We start from the raw sequence: 24,194 nt of genomic DNA on the forward strand, positions 1-24,194 counted from the left end.
CCTTGCTTTTACAACAAAATCCTCTCACCCTTATTCTTGTTGCCCACCACCCAACAGGCCAAGCACCTCTTTAATCTCTGAGTTTTCTGAACTAATAACCTTTGTATGTAATTTTGGGACACGTGAACATCCATGTTGACTCACCCAAGTGCTCTATGGCTGATGACTCCCTTAACTTGCTGGACTGTCTAAACCTTGTGCAACATGTAAATGTTCCCATCCACAACCGTGGACACATATTGGACCTCATTATCACTGGCAATGTCTCTGTCCCTGACTTGGATGTCATCGAGCTAGGCATCTCTGTACGCAAGGATGAGACACTGTCTCTCACCACTCCAACTCCTCTCCACCACCCAAAGAGGACCATTAAATTCCACAACCTAAGAAAACTTAACCCATCCCTCTTCCAGGAACACATCCAGTCCACCTCTGAGTCTGACTGCAGTGAGCTGGCCCTCGGGAATATGATAAATCTGTATAACAGCACTCCAAGTAACACCCTGAACATCCTTGCCCCTGAAAAAAATATGCGAAGTAACATTCCAACGCTCGTCTCCTTGGTTCACTGATGAATTGCGCAGAATGAAGACTCATGGCCATTGGAGGAAGGATGGCCTCACTGCCCACCTACTGGCCTATAAAGACCACCAGGCAAGCTACTCTGCTGCCTTAAAATTACAAAGGTAACCCCAGAACCATGTTCTCTAGCATCAACTGCTTTTTAACCCTGCAAACTTGTCCTCTCCTGAAGCATCATCTGAGCAGTGCAATCACTTCTCTGATCTTTTCAAGACAAAGATTGACACCATTATGGCCTCTAAGACGACATGCACCCCCATTCCTGAGACTGCCCCTCCCCTCAGCAACTTGAATTATGTCTAAAATGAAAGTCACTATTTGTTCCCTTGAACCTATCCTTACATCCCTACTCAAAACCTGCTCATCTAGCCTGCGTATGCGTGTCACCACCCTGATCAACAATTCACTGCCGAATTAGAGGTACCACTGATCTTCAAAACAGCTGCAGTAACCCCCTTTCTGAAGAAACTCAACTTGAATAGGACATCCTATCCAACTACAGGCCCATCACCAAACTGCCCCTCCTATCAAACGTACTTGAGAAAATGGTTGCAAACCAGCTTCAGTCACATCGGTCATCTAATCAGTTGTACAAGGTTTTCCAGTCTGGCTTCCGGCCCTTGCACAGCACCGAAAAAGCTCTGGTTAAAGTTACCAATAACCTACTAATAGCTGCGGATTCAGTCAGGATCTCCTAGCATCAGTGTCTTAGATCTCAGTGCTGCTTTTGACACCGTAGACCACAACATCCTCCTGCTGCGTTTCAGAGTGCTCCTCCTACCTCTCCAACAGGAAGCAATACATCACTATTGGAGAGTCCAGATCGGAGGAGTCTGTAGTCACGTGGCGTTCCACAGGGGTCAGTGCTGGAGCCTATCCTGTTTTCAATTTACATGTTCCCTCTCTGCCAAATCCTCAGAGATTATAACATCAACTTCCACTGCTACGCTGACGACACCCAGGTTTACATGAACAAAAACAGACACCATCTCTGCCCTAGCAAAACTCAGCAGCTACCTATAGGACATCAGGGCATGTATGAAAGAGAACTTCCTCCAGCTGAACAGTAGCAAGACTCAGGCTATGCTTTTTGAGATACCCAAGCGGGTCAACAGTGCTGGAAACATCTGGCCTACAATCAACGTCTAGGCCATCCACCTCTCCTCTGTCATCTCCAACCCAGGAGTCACATTTGAGCCTTCTCTTTCCCCCGATGCTCACATAAAACAAATGCAGAGAAACTCACCCACGCCTTCATCTTCTCTTGGATCGACTACGACAATGCTCTGTTTGGGGGGCCTGCCAGCCAAATCACTACATAGGCTCCAACTAATCCAGAACAGTGCTGCCACATCACCTGGCCCAACTCCACTGGCTACCGGTCAATTACAGGATCGACTTCAAAATCCTCATGATTGTATTTAAAGCCATGAATGGATTGAGCCCCACCTACATCAGCGATCTAATCTCCATCAGCTCCACCCACTCCCTACTGCTTCAAGCCCCCAAGAGACGTCTCTGCTCCCTTGGTCCTTGCCTATGGAGTGCTCAGAACTCTTAAAACAGGCCTGAAAACCCACTCCTACTGTTTTTTCATAGTCCTAGTCCCAACCTAAAATGTATTTAGCGCCTAGCCCACTATTGCCATTTTACCTGCATTGATTCTAAATGTATGTTGTTTTTAATGTATATTGAAAAAAACTCAGTAGAGCTTTGAGATCTGTAATTAAAAGTGCTATACAAATTACATGTATTATTATGATGTCACCAGGCAGGTGACATCACCAGGCAGGCCAAAACTCCATCCTACCAAAACAGCCAGATATTTCAGGAGGTCTTTTCAATCAGCTCTTACACTAAAAGAGCAATATCATAATTTTCACAGTATTATGCACTGGGCCTTTAAAATCCAACAGTGGTGCACTCAACATTACTGTATAATGACAATAATTTTACCTTTATTTTACTAGGCAAGTCAGTTAAGAACAAATTCTTATTTTCAATGACGGCCTAGGAACAGTGGGTTAACTGCCTGTTCAGGGGCAGAACGACAGATCCTTGTCAGCTCGGGGATTTGAACTTGCAACCTTTCGGTTACTAGCCCAACGCTCTAACCACTAGGCTACCCTGCCGCCCCTAATCAATCAAAACCTATTTCTTTCACTTACTTGCTGTGCTGTTTCATTGTTCAGTCGTTTCATTCTCAACCAGGATTCCATAGAACGCTGTTTGGGTCTTTGTGTGTCAAAAAATATACACGTCAAATAACACTATTTGACGTGTTAAATAACACAACTTAATCTGTTTCAGTAGCTATAGTTAGTTAGCTAACTATATAGCTTTGTGTCATCATCTAAAATAACCATGATTTTTTTTGAGAGTTCTTATTTGATTAATGGTGGTAGGACCTATCTATGTGAGCTAGCAATAATACTGGACTTTGGGGTCAGCCTTCAAAATTAAAGTATGTCAGAATTCTACTATTTCGATTAATTTGCATCACTATCAATGACATACTTTTATTTTGAAAGCAAACCACAAATTTCACTATTGTGCCTAATCCTTATTGTGGCTAGCTTCACAACACACAGCCCTGTCCATTGGAGCCTCACTAGCCAGATGAAGCTAGCTGGGTTAAGTAGTTAGCTAACTATTTATTTTCATGAACTAAAGTTCAATTTCAATAGGTGAACAACAAGTGGCAACCTAGCTAATACTTACTCACAAGGATTCCTAAATCATTGCTAAGAATAATGAAAATTACTGCAGTTTCTACCAGTCATTGTTTTCAGGCTGGTTGTATTGGTATTGGAACCAAGCTAAACCTAAGCTACCCCAGAAGTTGCGGTCGAACAAATGATGCTTTATTACCAACATAGTTCGTGGCTGGTGTTTGCATGTTTGCAGACTTTTTCATACAGCTTTGACAGTGCTACTGTAACTTTTTTGACACGCAAAGACCCAAACGGCGTTCCATATAGTATGTATGTCGTGAAGCTAATAGCAGTGACGCTATTACTGAGTAACTCCGGTTGGGCAACATCTGGAAAATAGCGCACTTGCTAGTGTGTACCGGTGCTCGACCAGTCGGCGAAAGCCAACATCACCCACGACAGACAACGGTTGATTGTCAAGGGCAATGCATTCCATTATCATGGCTTTAATGGATTTCACCTTTGAGTTGAAATTTTCGTACTCTTTCAAATGACTGCTCGACTTGTTGACTGCTCGATCCACACAGCAGACAATGTGTGGGCTAGGTTAGGAATGCTATGTTGTACGTGTAGTGCAAAATGTAATGTGCTGTTATTACGTCATGTACCTACATTATATATAGGTATGCAAGGTAGCTTTGAAATAGTTTTTTAACATCGGCTTTAAACTAGACATCGGCCAATACCGATGTTGGCATTTTAAGCAAATATCGGTCGATTCCGATATGTTCACCGATATATCGTGCATCGCTAGTGAAGATAATATGAACTTACATTTTTTTTTTACCTTTTCATGGTATCCAGTTGTTAGCAGTTACTGTCTCATCGCTACAACTCCCATACAGGCTCGGGAGAGACGAAGGTCGAGAGCCATGCGTCCTCCAAAACACAACCCAAGCAAACCACATCCAACCCGGACGCCAGCCGCACCAATGTGTCAGAGGAAACACCGTACACCTAGCGTACCTGGTCAGCGTGCACTGCGCCAGGCCCACCACAGGAGTCGCTAGTGCACGATGAGACAAGGATATCCCTACCGGCCAAACCCTCCCTAACCCAGATGACGCTAGGCCAATTGTGCGTCGCCCCATGGACCTCCCGGTAACGGCCGGCTGCGACAGAGCCTGGGTTCGAACCCAGAGTCTCTGGTGGCACAGCTAGTACTGGGATGCATATGAACTTTTAAAAGAGAGATTCCTCGTGCTGGATAGAGCCATCCTGATGACGACCGAGCTAGGGTTGAAACCCTGTCTGTCTCATTAATAAACACTTTGGAGAGCAGATACCAGCATTGAGGGGAATACATTTAGGATTTACATGAAGGTAACAGAAATTACATTAACAGAAAACATTGGAAAAATGTTCAAATCATGATTTTTTATATATTTATATTTCACATTTTGAGGTAATTTAACAGACAGTAGTCACTCTGTTGTCTGGAGCGACTTGCTCCTTTGTTCAGTAACCCTGGTATATACCAGCAAGCGGATTGATTTGGTGTTTTCCCATATTAATGCCATCTTATCATATCTTAATAAATAAAGTTATCTCCACTGAGAGCAGTAGCACCTGGAAAGGCTATTTCTGTTGACTTTGAGGGGGTGTCTCCTCTGTCATTCCTGCTTCCTCCTATCATGTTTACTGAACTCTGTTAACTCTCTCTTTCCGTCTGGCTGTCTACATTTTAAAAAACTCCACTAACTTAATTTCACGCAATAAATGCATTATCCCAATCAGTACTGATGAGCAGAGCGTGGACGGATGTGTGTGAGTGCGTGTCTCATTAAATACTTCCTGTTATCTCAGGCTAATCTGCATGGAGGAAAAGGCCGGGTGTTCATTCATTAGCTGCACCTCCGCTTACCCTGTCTTCACTAATTGCTTATGATCCCGCAGTGTGTGTGTGTGTCTGAGATGTCTTGAATGCAGACGACAAATTAAATCCACATTGTCAGTCAATGAATATGAAGAGAATTGTTCCACCCAGCAACAGTCCATTCTCCCCCTCTCTCTCCATCTTCTCATTCTCTCATTCACTCTCTAAAGTGACAGACAGGTTATCTACTTCAGGTATCTTAAAACCTATACGTTTGCAGATCTCAGGCAACGTAATGAAAGGAAAAGAAAACAACAAAAAGTTAAAACCTAATCTGCTCTATCACTGTGAACTAATCCACATACCTTCCTGTCATTTTCATCCCACGCTTTCTGAGAAGAAAACCCAAATAAAGACAAATGGGCTGTCACCATTGACAGATGCAAGTAGTTCCCATAAAAACCAGTGGTGTAGTCAGCTAACTATGACAGATGCTTCAGACCATGTGGTTTATTGATGATGTCATTATCGCATAAACAACACATCATACAATCATATTGCCTTTTTTCTCTGCACACACCTGGTATCCAATCCATAGTTTTAGTGTTAAGAATAGAAAGCATGCGTGGGGGGGTAGGATCCATTTATAGGCTTGTTTCAGGAAACTTGGCATAGCTAGCTACTAGCGAGTAGTCAGTTAGCCACTGCTAGTAGACATCAGCTAACCTTAGCCTGGTCAACACCTGCCAGTCTGCACAGCGCAATTCAATCCAGCGCATACCGGACTGCTTTTTCTCCTCCAAATCTCAATTTCTCCGGATTCCTACCACAAGCTCTGAACCTTATCACCTGGATCAGCGCAGCTAGCTAGCTGCTATTCAAGTGGCTACTCCTGGCTAAAGTCTCTGTCCCGAAGCAAGTACCAGTTACCTGGGAACAAACCTTGTGCTAGGCCCATCTCCTGGCTAGCTGAAGAGCCACTCCTTTAAGCTACAATACCTATTTTGCCAATTGGCCTGGACGCTTTTACTGCCTACACGGAGCCCTGCTGATCCATCCTAAAGGCCTTCTGCTAGCCCCGGCCCGCTAACTGTCTGAATCGCTGTGTCTCCAGCTCGCCTAGCTACTCACTGGTCCCTATGATCATTCGGCCACGCATGCCTCTCCCTAATGTCAATATGCCTTGTTCATTGCGGTTTTGGTTAGTGATTATTGTGTTATTTCACTGTAGAGCCTCTAGCCCTGCTCAATATGCCTTAGCTTACCTTCCACACGTGGACGGATGTGTGTGAGTGCGTGTCTCATTAAATACTTCCTGTTATCTCAGGCTAATCTGCATGGAGGAAAAGGCCGGGTGTTCATTCATTAGCTGCACCTCCGCTTACCCTGTCTTCACTAATTGCTTATGATCCCGCAGTGTGTGTGTGTGTCTGAGATGTCTTGAATGCAGACGACAAATTAAATCCACATTGTCAGTCAATGAATATGAAGAGAATTGTTCCACCCAGCAACAGTCCATTCTCCCCCTCTCTCTCCATCTTCTCATTCTCTCATTCACTCTCTAAAGTGACAGACAGGTTATCTACTTCAGGTATCTTAAAACCTATACGTTTGCAGATCTCAGGCAACGTAATGAAAGGAAAAGAAAACAACAAAAAGTTAAAACCTAATCTGCTCTATCACTGTGAACTAATCCACATACCTTCCTGTCATTTTCATCCCACGCTTTCTGAGAAGAAAACCCAAATAAAGACAAATGGGCTGTCACCATTGACAGATGCAAGTAGTTCCCATAAAAACCAGTGGTGTAGTCAGCTAACTATGACAGATGCTTCAGACCATGTGGTTTATTGATGATGTCATTATCGCATAAACAACACATCATACAATCATATTGCCTTTTTTCTCTGCACACACCTGGTATCCAATCCATAGTTTTAGTGTTAAGAATAGAAAGCATGCGTGGGGGGGTAGGATCCATTTATAGGCTTGTTTCAGGAAACTTGGCATAGCTAGCTACTAGCGAGTAGTCAGTTAGCCACTGCTAGTAGACATCAGCTAACCTTAGCCTGGTCAACACCTGCCAGTCTGCACAGCGCAATTCAATCCAGCGCATACCGGACTGCTTTTTCTCCTCCAAATCTCAATTTCTCCGGATTCCTACCACAAGCTCTGAACCTTATCACCTGGATCAGCGCAGCTAGCTAGCTGCTATTCAAGTGGCTACTCCTGGCTAAAGTCTCTGTCCCGAAGCAAGTACCAGTTACCTGGGAACAAACCTTGTGCTAGGCCCATCTCCTGGCTAGCTGAAGAGCCACTCCTTTAAGCTACAATACCTATTTTGCCAATTGGCCTGGACGCTTTTACTGCCTACACGGAGCCCTGCTGATCCATCCTAAAGGCCTTCTGCTAGCCCCGGCCCGCTAACTGTCTGAATCGCTGTGTCTCCAGCTCGCCTAGCTACTCACTGGTCCCTATGATCATTCGGCCACGCATGCCTCTCCCTAATGTCAATATGCCTTGTTCATTGCGGTTTTGGTTAGTGATTATTGTGTTATTTCACTGTAGAGCCTCTAGCCCTGCTCAATATGCCTTAGCTTACCTTCCACACATGCAGTGACCTCATCTGGTTTAAATGGTGTCTCTAGAGACAAAACCTCTCCCATCGTCACTCAATGCCTAGGTTTACCTCCACTGTATTCACATCCTACCATACCTTTGTCTGTAAATTATGCCTTGAATCCATTCTTCCGCGCCCAGAAACGTGCTCCTTTTACTCTCTGTTCCCAGCGCACTAGACAATCAGTTCTTATAGCCTTTAGCCATACCCTTATCCTACTCCTCCTCTGTTCCTGTAGAGTTTAATACAGGCCCTGCAGCACCTAGCTCCACTCCCATTCCCTAGGCGCTCTCATTTGTTGACTTCTGTAACTGTAAAAGCCTTGGTTTCATGCATGTTAACATTAGAAGCCTCCTCCCTAAGTTTGTTTTATTCACTGCTTTAGCACACTCGGCCCACCCGGATGTCCTTGCCGTGTCTGAATCCTGGCTTAGGAAGGCCACCAAAAATCCAGAAATTTCCATCGCTAACAATGAAATTTTCCGACAAAATAGATGTGCCAAAGGGGGCAAAGTTGCAATCTACTGCAGAGATAGCCTGCAGAGTTCCATCATACTATCCAGGTCTGTGGCAAACCAACTCAAGCTTCTACTTCTAAAAATCCACCTTTCCAGAAACAAGTCTCTCACCGTTTCCGCTTGCTATAGACTACCCTCAGCCCCCAGCTGTGCCCTGGAAACTATATGTGAAATGATTGCCCCCCCTCCACCTTCAGAGCTCGTACTGTTAGGTGACCTAAACTGGGACACGCTTAACACCCCGACCGTCCTAAAATATAAGCTAGATGCCCTCAATCTCACACAAATGATCAATGAACCTACCAGGTACAACCCCAAATCCATAAACACGGGCACCCTCATAGATATCATCCTGACCAACCTGCCCTCCAAATACACCTCTGCTGTCTTCAACCAGGATTTCAGTGATCACTGCCTCATTGCCTGTGTCCGTAATGGGTCTGTGGTCAAACAACCACCCCTCATCACTGTCAAACGCTCCCTAAAATACTTCAGCGAGCAGCACCTCCTCCAAGCTGCCCACTGCCCTTTGGCTAGGAAACACTGTCAGCACCGATAAATCCATGATAATTGATCATTTCAACAAGCATTTTTCTACGGCTGGCAATTCTTTCCACCTGGCTACCCATAACCCAGTCAACAGCCCTGCACCCCTCACAGCAACTTGCCCAAGCCTCCCCCATTTCTCCTTAAGACAAATCCAGATAGCTGGACCCCTAAGAATCCGCCGGGCTAGACAATCTGGACCCTCTAATTCCGCCGCAATTGCTACAACCCCTATTACTAACCTGTTCAACCTCTCTTTCGTATCGTCTGAGATCCCCAAAGATTGGAAAGCTGCTGGGGTCATCCCCCTCTTCAAAGGCAGAGATAAACCAGACCCAAACTGTTACAGACCTATATCTATCCTACCCTGCCTTTCTAAGGTCTTCGAAAGCCAAGTTAACAAACAGTGTGTCAAATCAGAGTGCGGACCTCTGGCAGTCTCTATGGTGGTGCCACAAGTGTTCAATTCTCGGGCTGACTCTCTTCTCTGTATACATCAACTCTTGCTGCTCGTGATTCCCTGATCCACCTCTACGCACACGACACCATTCTGTATACCTCTGGCCCTTCTTTGGACACTGTGTTAACTAACCTCCAGACAAGCTTCAATGCCATACAACTCTCCCTCCGTGGCCTCCAACTGCTCTTAAATGCAATTAAAACAAAATGCATGCTCTTCAACCAATCGCTGCCTGCCCGTCTAGCATCACTACACTGGACGGTTCTGACAAATACCTAGGTGTCTGGTAAGACTGTAAACTCTCCTTCCAGACTTACATTAAGTATCTACGATCCAAAATTAAATCTAGGATCGGCTTCCTATTTCGCAACTAAGCATCCTTCACTCATGCTGCCAAACATACCCTCGTAAAACTGACTATCCTACCGATCCTTGACTTTGGCGATGTCATTTACAAAATAGCCTGCAACACTCTACTCAGCAAATTGGATGCAGTCTATCACAGTGCCATCCGTTTTGTCACCAAAGCCCCATATACTACCCACCACTGCAACCTGTATGTTCTCATTGACTGGCCCTCGCTTCATATACGTTGCCAAACCCACTGGCTCCAGGTCATCTATAAGTCTTTGCTAGGTAAAGCCCTGCCTTATCTCAGCTTTCAGGGTTTTTCTTTATTGCCTTTCTTTATGCCTGTCCTCAACCTGCCCTTTGCCCCGTACTATAATAAATAATCTGAGAACTGTACTATCCGCCTCCTGTGTCTACATCTGGGTCATTTCCTGAGTCGTGATAGTAGAAAATAGTACAAATAAATAAAATCCTTGAATGAGTAGGTATGTCCAGAATTTTGACTGGTACTGTATATGACATGGTCTCTATTTGAACTGACTAGTTAGCTAACTAAACATTAGCTAGCTAGCTAACAAGCTAGAAACAAAGTAAACATTGTTTAGAAAGTTGCTTTTAGGTCCTGGTTTCCTGCATTGACATATACTAAATTCGTTTTTAAATGAGTGGGTTTAATGGTTAAATTACACTAGTTATTTTGGACCACCAGTCTGTTGATGTCAAGCAGCCTGTAGTTTTTGTGTTTATATTTTTTCATAATAGTTTGATGTCGGACGACAAAATGTTCATGATGTCACTGTGACTACGGCCAATAGACATAGTATATGTTTTAGCCTTTAATCTTTGTTTGTTTAGTACACTACCTTACTAACTCTGTTTAGTACATGACCTCATATGTGAATCCTTAAAGAGATGGGTGGAGCTAAGGCTTAAGAGTGTGTGAACGATGCTGAATGGGTGTGAACAAAAAAGAGCTCTCCTGTAGGTTAACCAACACATTCAAGGTCCATATTCTCAAAAGTGATGTTTCAAGTTTGTCAACTTTCAAAGCAGAATTACATTCCTATAGTGTATGACATAACATTTTCTAGCTCTGACTCTTTACTTTTAATCCAATGTTAAAAACACCATTTAAAATGTTGCTACATAAGACTGAATCGAGCCGGTTGGTCACATTCGTGTTGTATAGTATTTTTTGGGATGTCACTTCTTGGTGCTGGGGCATTAATACATACGGTGATGGGTCAGGTCATAGCTTAGGTTAGGTTAAATATAAATTATAGTCAATCTCAATGTGACTTGTATTGAAAAGGAAAAGCTCAGAGACTAGTCCCAAAAATATGGTGGAACGAAACTCTCTCTCGCCCCTGTTTACACCAATCCAATGCTTTTTAACTTTGGTAGTACATGTAAGAAAAATAAATTTAGCAAAAACAATTATACATGTAGGCCTATGGTAAATCTTCTTATTTAAACTGAACAAAATTGAGGGCCTCCCGAGTGGGGAAGTGGTCTAAGGCACCGCATCGCAGTGCTAGTTGTGCCACTAGAGAACCTGGTTCGAGTCCAGGCTCTGTCGCAACAGGCCGCGGCTTGCAACGATGGGACAGGACTAGAGGTCGACCGACTAATTGACATGGCCGATTAATTGGGTCCGATTTCAAGTTTTCATAACAATCGGTAATCGGCATTTTTGGACGCTGATTATGGCCGATTACATCGTAATCCACAAGGAGAATGCGTGGCAAGATGACCACCTGTTACGCGAGTGCAGCAAGGAGCCAAGGTAAGGTGCTAGCTAGCAATAAACTTGTAAAAAAACATCCACCTTAACATAATCACTAGTTAACTACACATGATGATATTACTAGTTTAACTAGCTTGTCCTATGTTGCATATAATCAATGCGGTGCATCGAATCACAGCCTACTTCGCCAAACGGGTGATGATTTAACAAAAGCGCATTCAAGAAAAAAGCACAATTGTTGCACCAATGTACCTTACCATCAACATCAATGCCTTTCTTAAAATCAATACACAAGTATATTTGTTTGAACCTGCATATTTAGTTTAAAGAAATTAATGTTAGCAGGCAATATTAACAAGGGGAATTGTGTCACTTCTCTTGCGTTCAGTGCAAGCAGAGTCAGGCTATATGCAGCAGTTTTAGCCGCCTGGCTCGTTGAGAACTGTGTGAAGACCATTTCTTCCTAACAAAGGCCGTAATTAATTCACCAGAATTTTAAATAATTATGACATAACATTGAAGGTTGTGCAATGTAACAGCAATACTTAAACTTAGGGCTGCCACCAGTTCAATATAATGCGTAAGGAACGGTTCCGTATTTCACTGAAAGAATAAAACGTTGTGTTTTCGAAAATATAGTTTCCGGATTTTACCATATTAATGACCTAAGGCTCATATTTCTGTGTGTTTATTATATTATAATTAAGTCTATAATTTGATAGAGCAGTCTGACTGAGTGGAGGTAGGCAGCAGCAGGCTCATAAGCATTCATTCAAACAAGCACTTTCCTGCGTTTGCCAGCAGCTATTCGGATGCTTGAAGCACAGCGCAGTTTATGACTTCAAGCCTATCAACTCCCAAGATTAGGCTGGCAATCCTATAATGCCTATAAGAACATTGAATAGTCAAAGGTATATTAAATACAAATGGTATAGAGAGAAATAGTCCTATAATTCATATAATAACTACAACCTAAAACTTCTTAACTTCTTAACTGGGAATATTGAATATTGACTCATGTTAAAAGGAACCACTAGCTTTCATATGTTCTCATGTTCTGAGCAAGGAACTTAAACGTTAGCTTTCTTACATGGCACATATTGCACTTTTACTTTCTTCTCCAACACTTGTTTTTGCATTATTTAAACCAAATTGAACATGTTTCATTATTTATTTGAGGCTAAATTGATTTTACTGATGTATTATATTAAGTTAAAATAAAAGTGTTCATTCAGTATTGTTGTAATTGTCATTATTACAAATACATCACTTGAAGTCAGAAGATTATATAAACTTAGGTTGGAGACATTAAAACTTGTTTTTAAACTACTCCACACATTTCTTGTTAAGAAACTAAAGTTTTGGAAAGTCGGTTAGGACATCTACTTTGTGCATGACACAAGTCATTTTTCCAACAATTGTTTACAGGCAGATTATTTTACTTACCATGCAGTGTATCAAAATTCAAGTAAGTCAGAAGTTTACATACACTAACTTGACTGTGCATTTAAACAGCTTGGAAAATTCCAGAAAATGAGGTCATGGCTTTAGAAGCTTCTGATAGGCTAATTAACATCATTTGAGTCAATTGGAGGTGTACCTGTGGATGTATTTCAAGGACTACCTTCAAATGCAGAAAAATCAAAAGAAAAATCAAAAGAAATCAGCCAAGACCTGATAAAACAATTTCCAAACACCTGAAGGTACCACATTCATCTGTACAAACAATAGTACGCAAGTATACACACCATGGGACCACGCAGCCGTCATACCACTCAGGAAGGAGTCGCGTTCTGTCTCCTAGAGATAAATGTACTTTGGTGCAAAAAGTGCAAATCAATCCCAGACCAACAGTAAATGACCTTGTGAAAATGCTGGAGGAAACAGGTACAAAAGTATCTAAATCCACAGTAAAACAAGTCCTATATCGACATAACCTGAAAGACCGCTCAGCAAGGAAGAAGCCACTGCTCCAAAACCGCCATAAAAAAGACAGACTACAGTTTGCAACTGCACATGGGGACAAATATCATACTTTTTGGAGAAATGTCCTCTGGTCTGATGAAACAAATATAGAACCGTTTGGCCATAATGACCATCGTTATGTTTGGAGGGAAAAGGGGAGGCTTGCAACCCGAAGAACAACATTCTAACCGTGAAGCACGGGGCTGGCATCATCATCTTGTGGGGGTGCTTGCTGCAGGAGGGACTGGTGCACTTCACAAAATAGATGGCATCATGTTGTAGGAAAATGATGTGGAAATATTGAAGCAACACCTTAAGACATCAGTCAGGAAGTTAAAGCTTGGTCACAAATGGGTCTTCCAAATGGACAATGACCCCAAGCATACTTCCAAAGTTGTGGCAAAATGGCAAAACAAAGTCAAGGTATTGCAGTGGCCATCACAAAGCCCTGACCTCAATCCTATTGAACATTTGTAGGCAGAACTGAAAAAGAGGCCTACAAACCGGACTCTTTTACACCAGCTCTGTCAGTAGGAATGGTCCAAAACTCACCAAAACTATTGAGGGAAGCTTGTGGAAGGCTATCCAAAACATTTGACCCAAGCAAGCAACGCTACCAAATACCAATTGAGTGTATGTAAACTTCTGACCCACTGGGAATGTGATGAAAGAAATAAAAGCTGAAATAAATCATTCTGTCTACTATTATTCTGACATTTCACATTCTTAAAATAAAGTGGTGATCCTAACTGACCTAAAACAGCGATTTTTATATCAGGAATTGTGAAAAACTGAGTTTAAATGTATTTGGCTAAGGTGCATGTAAAGTTCCGACTTCAACTGTATATAAAAAATGGCCGACTAATCGGCATCTGCTTTTTTTTTGGGGGTCTTTCAATAATCGGTATCGGCGTTGAAAAATCATAATCGGTCGACCTCTAGACAGGACTGTAACTACCAATTCGATACAACAAAATTGTGGAGAAAAAGGGGTAAAATAATAATGTTTGAATTTTTTAAACTGAACAAAATTATAACCGCAACTTGTAAAGTGTTGGTCCCATGTTTAATGAGTTGAAATAAAATGTCCCAGAAATGTTCCATACGCATAAAAAAAGAATTCTCTCTAAAATGTTGTGTACAAATTTGTTTACAGTCCTGTTAGTGATAATTTCTGTGTGTGGCATATGTGTGGCATATCAAGAAGCTGATTAAAGAGAATGATCATTATACAGGTCCACCTTGTGCTGGGGACAATAAAAGGTCAATCTAAAATATGCAGTTTGGTAAGGGAAGTAACACAACATGGACAAAAGTATGTGGACACCTCGTTGAACATCTCATTCCAAAATCATGGGCATTAATATGGAGTTGGTCCTTCCTTTGCTGCTATAACAGCCTCCACTCTTCTGGGAAAGCTTTCAACTAGATGTTGGAACATTACTGCAGGAACTTGCTTTATGCATGGTGGCATTGTCATGCTGAAACAGGAAAGGACCCTCCCTAAACTGAAGCACAGCATTGTCTAGAATGTCATTGTATGCTGTAGCGTTTCCCTTCATTGGAACTAAGGGGCCCGAAACATGAAAAACAGCCCCAGACCATTATTCCTCCTCAACCAAACGTTACAGTTGGCACTATGCTTTTGCATTTCCACTGATGCAGGGTCCAATGGCAGCAAGCGTTACACCCCTCCAGCCGACGCTTGATGGTAATCTTAGGCTTGTGTGCTCCTGCTTTAGAACTTGGCAGTCCCGCTCTGTAAGCTTGTGGGGCCTACCACTTCGCAGCTGAGCCGTTGTTGCTCATAGACATTCCCACTTCATAATAACAGCAAGTACAGTGGACTGGGGCAGCTCTAGCAGGGTCGACATTTTGACCACCTTGTTAGAAAGGTGGCATCCTATGATGGTACCACGTTAAAAGTCACTGAGCTCTTCACTAAGGCCATTCTACTGCCAATGTTTGGTCATGGAGTTCGCATGGCTGTGTGCTCGATGTTATACTGTCAGCAACGGGATGAAATAGACTAATCTAATAATCTGAAGGTGTGTCCACATACTTTTGTATATATAGTGTATCGTGACTCGCTTAAATCATTTGCGTATCAGGACTTGCTTGAATCATTTAAGTATCATGACTTACCTCACTATGTTTCTAACTATAGCACATCATAAAAAGATAGCTAAAGACAGGTAGGCATATTTCAAAGAGAGACGCCTATACATGAGTCCTTACTGAGCAATATATCAAGGCTCTTGGATGGAAATGTCAATGTAATAATGTTCTCAATCTACCGTTGTTAACATGAACTCTGTACCACATGAACAAATGATACATTTCCACACTCACACAACCAACTGTACAGACGCAGCTTTTATAGATGGAATTGAAATACAATCGCATGTTTGAATGTTTTTGCTGTTAACATTTCTGAGAAACACACACACACACACACACACACACACACAGGGAAATGCCTATGACATTATGAACAACGTGAACTATGAACATCATTCCATCAATGTTTCGACCTTCTGCTTAGATCAAAAGCTGCCTGTGATTGCCTCCACTTTCCAATATCTGCAGAGGCAGTTTGAATCCAAAAACTCTAATACCTATACTGAGTTCAAAGATTTGCATGAATACACATTTTGAATAGATTATTCACCTTCAATTTGTTTTTCCATTATTTCCAATTAATTTGAGCATGGCAATTGTCTATGGGCGCGGCAGACTGTGAAAAGGAAAGGATTAACAATGTCCCAGGGAAGATCATGCATGCATGAGCTTTGTGTGTCAAGGTTCCCCAGGAAAGTATCATTGATATATGGCTTGTCAGTTTTGACTGGCTTTTCAGTAAAAAAAAGTTTTCAGTTCTAACAAAAAAAATATACACTTAAATCATAGTTTGTTCGATTGATTGGTTTGATCGATCGATTGACCATTTGATTGACAATGGTTTAAGGAAATACCAAAAAGTCTATCCGAAACATTTCTGGTTGAGATGTGGTAGCATCACAGTGGAAAAGAACACACATTTACATCACATTCACCCATTCAAATGCTGCTCTCCACCAAAAACATACACATGAAATGAACAGTGAAATATACAGTGAGCAACAAATGTATTAGGACAGTAACAAATGATTTGATATTTTGGCTCTTTACTCCAGCACATTGGATTTGAAATAATATGACGATGAGGGTAAAGTGCAGCCTGTCAGCTTTAAGTTGAGGGTATTTATCCATATCAAGTGAAATGTTTAGAAAATAGAGCACTTTTTGTTAATAGTCTTTCCATTTTAGGGGACCAAAAGTATTCGGACAAATTCACTTGTGTGTACATGTTTCGAAACAGTTTTACATTAATGTGGATGATACAACTATTACGGATAATCATGAATGAATCGTAAATAATGATGAGTGTGAAAGTTAGATGCACAAATACACTATACAGTGCATTCAAAAAGTATTCAGACACCTTGACTTTTTCCACATTTTGTTAAGGCACAGGCTTATTCTAAAATGGATTAAAACATTTTTTCACTCATCAGTCTACACATAATACCCCATAATGACAAAGTGAAAACAGGTTGTAATGTATTAAAAGCAAAAAACAGAGCAAAAACAGGTAAAACATTTTTTGGTGCATTATTTAAAAATTTAAAACAGCAACATTTACATAAGTATTCAGACCCTTTACTCAGTACTTTGTTGAAGCACCTTGACAGCGATTACAGCCTCGAGTCTTCTTGGGTTTGACGCTACAAGCTTTGCACAGCTGTATTAGGGGAGTTTCTCCCATTCTTCTCTGCAGATCCTCTCTCTTTGTAAGGTTGGATTGGGAGCGTCGCTGTACTGCTATTTTCAGGTCTCTCCAGAGATGTTCGATCGGGATCAAGTCTGGGCTCTGGCTGGGCCACTCAAGGACATTCAGAGTCGTGTCCCGAAGCCACTCCTGTGTTGTCTTGGCTGTGTGCTTAGGGTTGTTGTCCTGTTGGAAGATCAACCTTCACCCAAGTCTGTGGTCCTGAGTGCTCTGGATAATGTTTTCATCAAGGATCTCTCTGTACTTTGCTTCGATCATCTTTGCCTCGATCCTGACCAGTCCCTTCCGCTAGAACACTTCCCCACAGCATGATGCTGCCTCCACCATGCATCACCGTAGGGATGGTGCCAGGTTTCCTCAAGACGTGACACTTGGCATTCAGGCCAAAAAGGTCAATATTGGTTTCATCAGACCAGATAATCTTGTTTCTCATGGTCTGAGAGTACTTTAGGTGGCTCCAAAAGGCACCAAGTGTGCCTTTTACTTTATGGCCACTCTACCATAAAGGCCTGATTGGCGGAGTGCTGAAAAGATGGTTGTCCTTCTGGAAGGTTCTCCCATCTCCACAGAGGAACTCTGGAGCACTGTCAGAGTGACCATTGGGTTCTTGGTCACCTCCTTGACCAAGGCCCTTCTCCCCCAATTGCTCAGTTTGGCTAGGTGGCCAGCTCTAAGAAGAGTCATTGTGGTTCTAAACTTCTTCCATTTAAGAATGATGGAGCCCAATGTTTTCTTGGGGACCTTCAATGCTGTCGCGGAGAACTATGGACAATTCCTTCGACCTCATGGCTTGGTTTTTGTTCTGACATGCTCTGTCAACTGTGAAACCTTATATAGACAGGTGTGTGCCTTTCCAAATAATTTCCAATCAAATAAATTTACCACAGGTAGACTCCAATCATGTTGTAGAAACATATCATGGATGATCAATGGAAATAGGATGCACCGGAGCTCAATTTTGAGTCTCATAGCAAAGGGTGTGAATACTTAAGTAAATAAGGTAGTTCAGTTTTTTGCTTTTAATACATTACAACCTGTTTTCACTTTGTCATTATGGATTATTGTGTGTAGTTTGATAAGGGAAGCAATTTATTTAATCCCTTTTAGAATAAGGCTGTAACGTAACAATATGTGGAAAAGGGGAAGTACTTTCCAAATGCACTGTATACACAAAAGTATGAGAACACACCTTCAAATGTGTGGATTCGGCTATTTAAGTCACATCCGTTGCTGACAGGTGTATACAATCGAGCACACAGCTATGCAATCTCAATAGACAAACATTGGCAGTAGAATGGCCTTACTGAAGAGCTCAGTCACTTTCAACGTAGCACCATCAAATCTGCCCTGCAAGAGCTGCCCCGGTCAACAGTAAGTGCTGTTATTGTGAAGTGGAATCGTTTAGGAGCAAGAACGGGTCAGCCACAAAGTGGTAGGCCACACAAGCTTACAGAACGTGACCGCCGAGTGCATAGCACGTAGCACGTCTGTCCTGGGTTGCAACACACACTACCGCATTGTAAATGGACTCTGGAAGCAACGTCAGCACAATAACTGTTCGTCAGGACCTTCATGAAATGGGTTTCCATGGCCGAGCAGCTGCACACAAGCCTAAGATCCCCACGAGCAATGGCAAGCGTCGGCTGGAGTGGTGTAAAGCTCGCCGCCATTGGATTCTGGAGCAGTGGAAACGCGTTCTCTGGAGTGATGAATCACGCTTCACCATCTGGCAGTTCGACAGACAAATCTGGCTTTGGCGGAGGAGGAGGAATAATGGCTGCAGCTGTTTTTCATGGTTCGGGCTAGGCCCTTAGTTCCAGTGAAGGGAAACCTTAACGCTACAGCGTACAATGACATTCTAGAGGATTCTGTGCTTCCAACGTTATGGTAACAGTTTGGGGAAGGACCTTTCCTGTTTCAGCATGACAATGCACCTGTGCACAAAGCAAGGTCCATATAGAAATGGTTTGTCGAGATCGGTGTGTGAAGAAATTTACTGGCTGTCACAGATCCCTTACCTTAACCCCATCGAACACCTTTGGGATGAATTGGAACGCCGACTGCAAGCCAGGCCTAATCGCCCAACATCAGTGCCCAACCTCACTAATGCTCGACGCTAAATCTAACCACATTGAAAAGTCATTTCCGTGAATACTCGTCTGGTGGAGCGCTGCATTTGCAGATGATGCAGGAGACACCTTGTTAAAGTTCACCAACCAAGCTCTGATGAGTGCCCCTGTCCCCCTGTTTGTGTGTGTTTGTCAGCGTGTGTGTGTGTGTGTGTCACCAGCACTGCTTTTTCATGCTAATTGCACAATGAGTCATGATGGAACACAACAGCCACACAAAGGTGGACAAATGAGAGATCAGTTAGATCAGTTAGTGAGAAATGAGAGTAAGTTGGCCCACATATTGTGACAATATCTGAGGCTATTTCATCTCAGTATATTCCACCATAGATGTTATACGTCATTGTGGAAGCCTGACATGATAGTAATTATAACCATGCAACAACAATCAAAGTAATGAAACAATGACCATGTGATGTACCATGTGACATATTGATATTTTAGCTAGAAGGGAACTACTCTCAAATGTGAGAATGTCAATTATGTAGTGGTAAAAAAAAAAGTGAGCACACACTGAAAGGTGTATACACATCATTGGCATATGTTCACGCTCGATGTTGGTGATGTCATGTGATACTAAACACAGGAGACACACAGGAAATCACAACTGCAAAGGTTAAGTAAAAACTAAATATAATAATAATCTTGTCTGTTGCTCTTCTGTTTTGGCCCGTGTCCAGCAGGTCTGGTTATGTACAGTGCTGTGGTCAGTCCAGATTAATGGAACTTATGTGTGGGTCAACAATTAATAGAACCAACACTTATGTTGAACCACAGTGGTTACAGGAGCTTAAACCACACAGGGGCCATTCCAAAGTTCATAAAGTCAAAGGCGATCCATATGTAGGGAATGTTGAGAGTGGGAGGACTGTAGACCAGCTTTAGTTTCCGGACGGATACTAAGGATTCAAGGATCAAGGCTTGAGCACCATTGATTCACAATATTGGGAATGTGCAGGTGTCAATACTAAATGAATTGGAAATACTCTGTATGGATTCTGTCTGGCAACTGTATAGATTCAACTTGACTCTAGAATCCAGTATCACTTCTTCTTAGGCATGAAAATGTTTGATACACATTGGGGTGAACTATTATTGTAATACCAGATTCAATTAGATATAATGACACGGGGAAAAGTCTGAACAACATGTCAATAACCTAAAAAGAAACCCAGAACTTACTTGTTTGAGTTTCTTCAAGTCTTCATCCAACTCTAGATTATCAAGGATGACAGCCACGAAAAGACTGAGCAGAATCTGCAACACAACCACAAGGGATTTATGAGAATACTTATTTTCAAATTATCTCAAATGTTCCTAGATGCTGAAAATTAACCACCAAACTACTGCTATTTTTTTAGGAGGTTAGTGTCATGGCATCGCCAGATGCTTTTTCTAAAAATGAAAATGAAATAAGCTCCTTATTCGTATTAGTGCTGTGTTCTGTCCTCAAAACATCCTCTGTGTCTGGCTGTGTCTGAGTCACCCCCGAAGCGGTCCGTGGTTTGTTATCTCATATCTTCCACTATCACAGGCCCAATGTTCAAATGTCAACGCTCAAGTCCTTCAACTCTGATTAGCAGTCAAAAGCAGAGTGTCATAATCAACCACATCTGGGTTCAAACAGTATTTTGTTTTGGTTTAGCATACTTTAGTTGCACTTGATTAAGCTTACCTAGCTAAATGAAACCAATGGAACAGTCCCAAAAATGTAAATCCTATGAACCCAGGTCTGCAATCAACACAGCTGCTGATTGGAGTCATACTGGGTGGTTGTGGATCATTTTGTCCACCCGTATGACACATCTCAGTGTCCATTTATTGAAATGCACTGTAGGTGGTTTGATGAAGTCAAAACTGCAGCCACAATTGACAATTGGAGTTAACATTTTCTGATCTGAAAACAGATTGACTGACTGATTATATAAATGCCATTGGGAGAGGCAATTTGTTTGGACATAGTTACATAATTTCAACTCAAATTAAATTGTATTTGTCACATACCGAATACAAGAGGAGTAGACGTTACAGTGAAATGCTTCCTTACAAGCCCTTAACCAATAAGGCAGTTTTAATTTGAATCATATCTCAACATCTCATATTGTGTTTTATGTCAATCATCCACAGACAAGGACTCATTAAATAGTTGCTCATGCTACTACTACAGAAAGAGTTTACTGTTCACAATAGTTTTGCTTTGTGGCTCATTTGGTAGAACATGGTTGACCATGGGTGATGGTTTTTGATTCCATTCAAAAATCTATGCACGCATGACTAAGTTGGTTTGGATAAAAGTGTATACTAAATTGCCTATTTTATATTTTACTACCTTTTTGTCTATGAGGGTAAAATGTATCAACATTCCACACATAAGCCAAACTAACATTCCACTCTTCAAACACATATCAATCTTCATGAATGCTATCATTTTGAAATGTAAAGAGACATTTTTATGTGTTTTGTTTTGTATTGCATTTTACATTGTATCATGTATTGTATTATGCATGTGATACTTGGTTGGGATACTGCACAAACTGTGGGTCGCTCTGGATGGCAGCGTCTGCTGAACAGCTAAATTGTCATGTCAATGTAGTGCTATGCATGTGTATTTATGTATATTATTTGTTGTGTTGTTAACAGTTTGGACATCAGCAAGAGTAGCCACTACCAAATACTAAATGTCTAGTTGGAAATAGAATGCAGGGGCAAGCTTTATGGATGCTATTTTGGATATGACAAATTCTATCAATGATACTCCTCGAGCTCAATATTTTTGTTACAATGTGCAGAATCATCATCCAAGTCCTTGAAGGATGTACTGTTTATAGGATGATCTCACAATGCTGGGGAATGAGATCTCTAACACCTTATTCCAGATCTGGGTTTCAAACACTTGAAAAATCTTATCAAATATGTTATTTGTGCCCGTTTGAGCTTTCCTAGCTAAATGAACCAATGGAAAAGTCTGAAAACTGCAAGCCCCGCCGATCTGGCACTCCAAGCAAGGATAAATTCAATGCAATTAAACTCACAGCGCAAGCAAATGTATTTGAAAGCTCTGTTCAAGGATTTGAACCCATGTCTTTTTTATTCTTCGGAGAAGAATATCACAATGCATATTTGGCCAGGTCGCAGTTGCAAATGAGAACTTGTTCTCAACTAGACTACCTGGTTAAATAAAGGTGAAATAAAAAAATAAAAAATTTAAAATAGAGGGTGTTGATTGAAAAAAATCTGTATTATTGGTACCGGTGTGAGTGGTGCTATTTGAAGTTTTGTACTGTAAATGTTTTAAAATGTCCTCTTTTTGGTTGAATTAATCACTGAACACAAGATGTCCCCTCACAGGATTATTTTTTTATTGGAACTTGAACATCAAGGTGAATCTCCATTTCTCCCTTACAACTGTTATGACATAGCCTGAATCGACCAACTGCATCACAACGAAATCAGCATAGAGATTCTAATTCCCGAATTCTATGGAAACCATCAATACGTTCTATATTTGCAACATTATAGAGACAAATTCGAGATTCTCCTCAAAAACAAACAAACCTTCTGAGAAGACATGTTGTTTTGAGACACCTTAAAGTATTTTGGATATCTAAAATGTCATAATGACTTTGGCTACAAGTCCAACTCAGACTCTCAGTCGGATAAGGATGAGCCATACTAACTCTGACTTAGATGGCAAATATGACTATGTATCTGACTCTGAATCTGAGTCCGAAGACCAATCTGAAGAGTCCAGAGAGGTGGGCCTTACCCTCTTCATTGAGCCCACACCCTCCCAGCCATCCTCTTCTGGTCCATGTGGCCAATGCGGTGCTGTGCAGTGACCAGAAATGATACCCTGACCCAGGCTGAGGTAAAACTCAGTGACCACGCTCCTGGAGGTCATTGAGGCCATGGTGGGCGAGCACCATGAGAACCACCAGAGCTCCAGCCTCAAGATCACCAGAGGAAATGGCTGTGTCCTTGACCATGTGGTGGTGCCACCATGGGTCACCTGGTTCAGGAGCCTGGATTCAGCAACAGCAGGAACTCAAATAGACAGCACCAAGGTAGAGAGCTCACCCTTCAAGAGGGAGATCAGAGGAGGACTCCTCTATGAGGCCAAGCGTCTCTCAAAAAAGAGTCACAGAATCATTCACTTCTGGTTGCCCAGGAGGCTTTCAGTCAGAGGGAGTGTCCTCCGAGAGGAAGAGAGAATCAGAGGACAGTTTCCTTGTACCTATCATGCCAACATGGGTCCCCTGTAAGTGGATGAGGAAGCTTGATCCTAGTAGTTGCACATTCCGGATGAAACTGAAGAGGTATTCCATATTTGGCTCGGTTTTTAAACTAGTATTTCATTTTTGGTTCTCCCAGAACTTTACATGTAGTCATGGTGGGCGAGCACCATTTCATTGCATGTGGTTCCTAAATGTATTAACATTATCAATTTTTGTCATTATCATATTGACTGAATAAAAATGTAGCTCACATGCAATCTGTCCTTGTGTCTCATAGCCTTTGGCTATTATTACTTTTGATTGGATTTGGAAATGTAGCTCAATAAAAATGCATCTGATTCAAACACTAAGCTAATATTGTTTAAAATATTCAAATGAAAAAATATATATACTTCAAAATAAATGTGAATACACATATTTAAAAACAATTAGATGTAAATGGTTGTTAGGTTTGAATCCACAAGTGTGGATTGTCTACTCCTTTGTCAGATCAATGTTTCATTATTTACAAAGCTTTTTTTTAAATATATTCAAACAACGTCTCTCGACATACTATATTACACCATGAGATTGTGAGCAAGTGTAGAAATCTTTCAATCCACGGTAGCAAAGGTATGATAGAATATTCCACTACGAGGTTATAAGGTTGTGTAGAGACAAGAGGCCTTATCAATACATT

The 24,194-nt window shown here is 41.7% G+C and overlaps 1 protein-coding gene across 2 annotated transcripts in view; it reads right to left on the reverse strand.

The window, feature by feature from the left end:
- nalcn (sodium leak channel, non-selective) overlaps positions 1 to 24,194 on the reverse strand; it is a 253,655-nt gene that overhangs the window by 84,706 nt on the left and 144,755 nt on the right. For both annotated transcript variants that reach the window (XM_020472572.2, XM_031805863.1), the window contains one exon: positions 20,463 to 20,537. In XM_020472572.2, coding sequence (XP_020328161.1) covers positions 20,463 to 20,537 — 75 coding nt within the window. The remainder of the gene's footprint in view (positions 1 to 20,462; positions 20,538 to 24,194) is intronic.

The sequence above is a fragment of the Oncorhynchus kisutch genome, linkage group LG26 (assembly GCF_002021735.2).
Source record: "Oncorhynchus kisutch isolate 150728-3 linkage group LG26, Okis_V2, whole genome shotgun sequence".
NCBI lineage: Eukaryota > Metazoa > Chordata > Actinopteri > Salmoniformes > Salmonidae > Oncorhynchus > Oncorhynchus kisutch.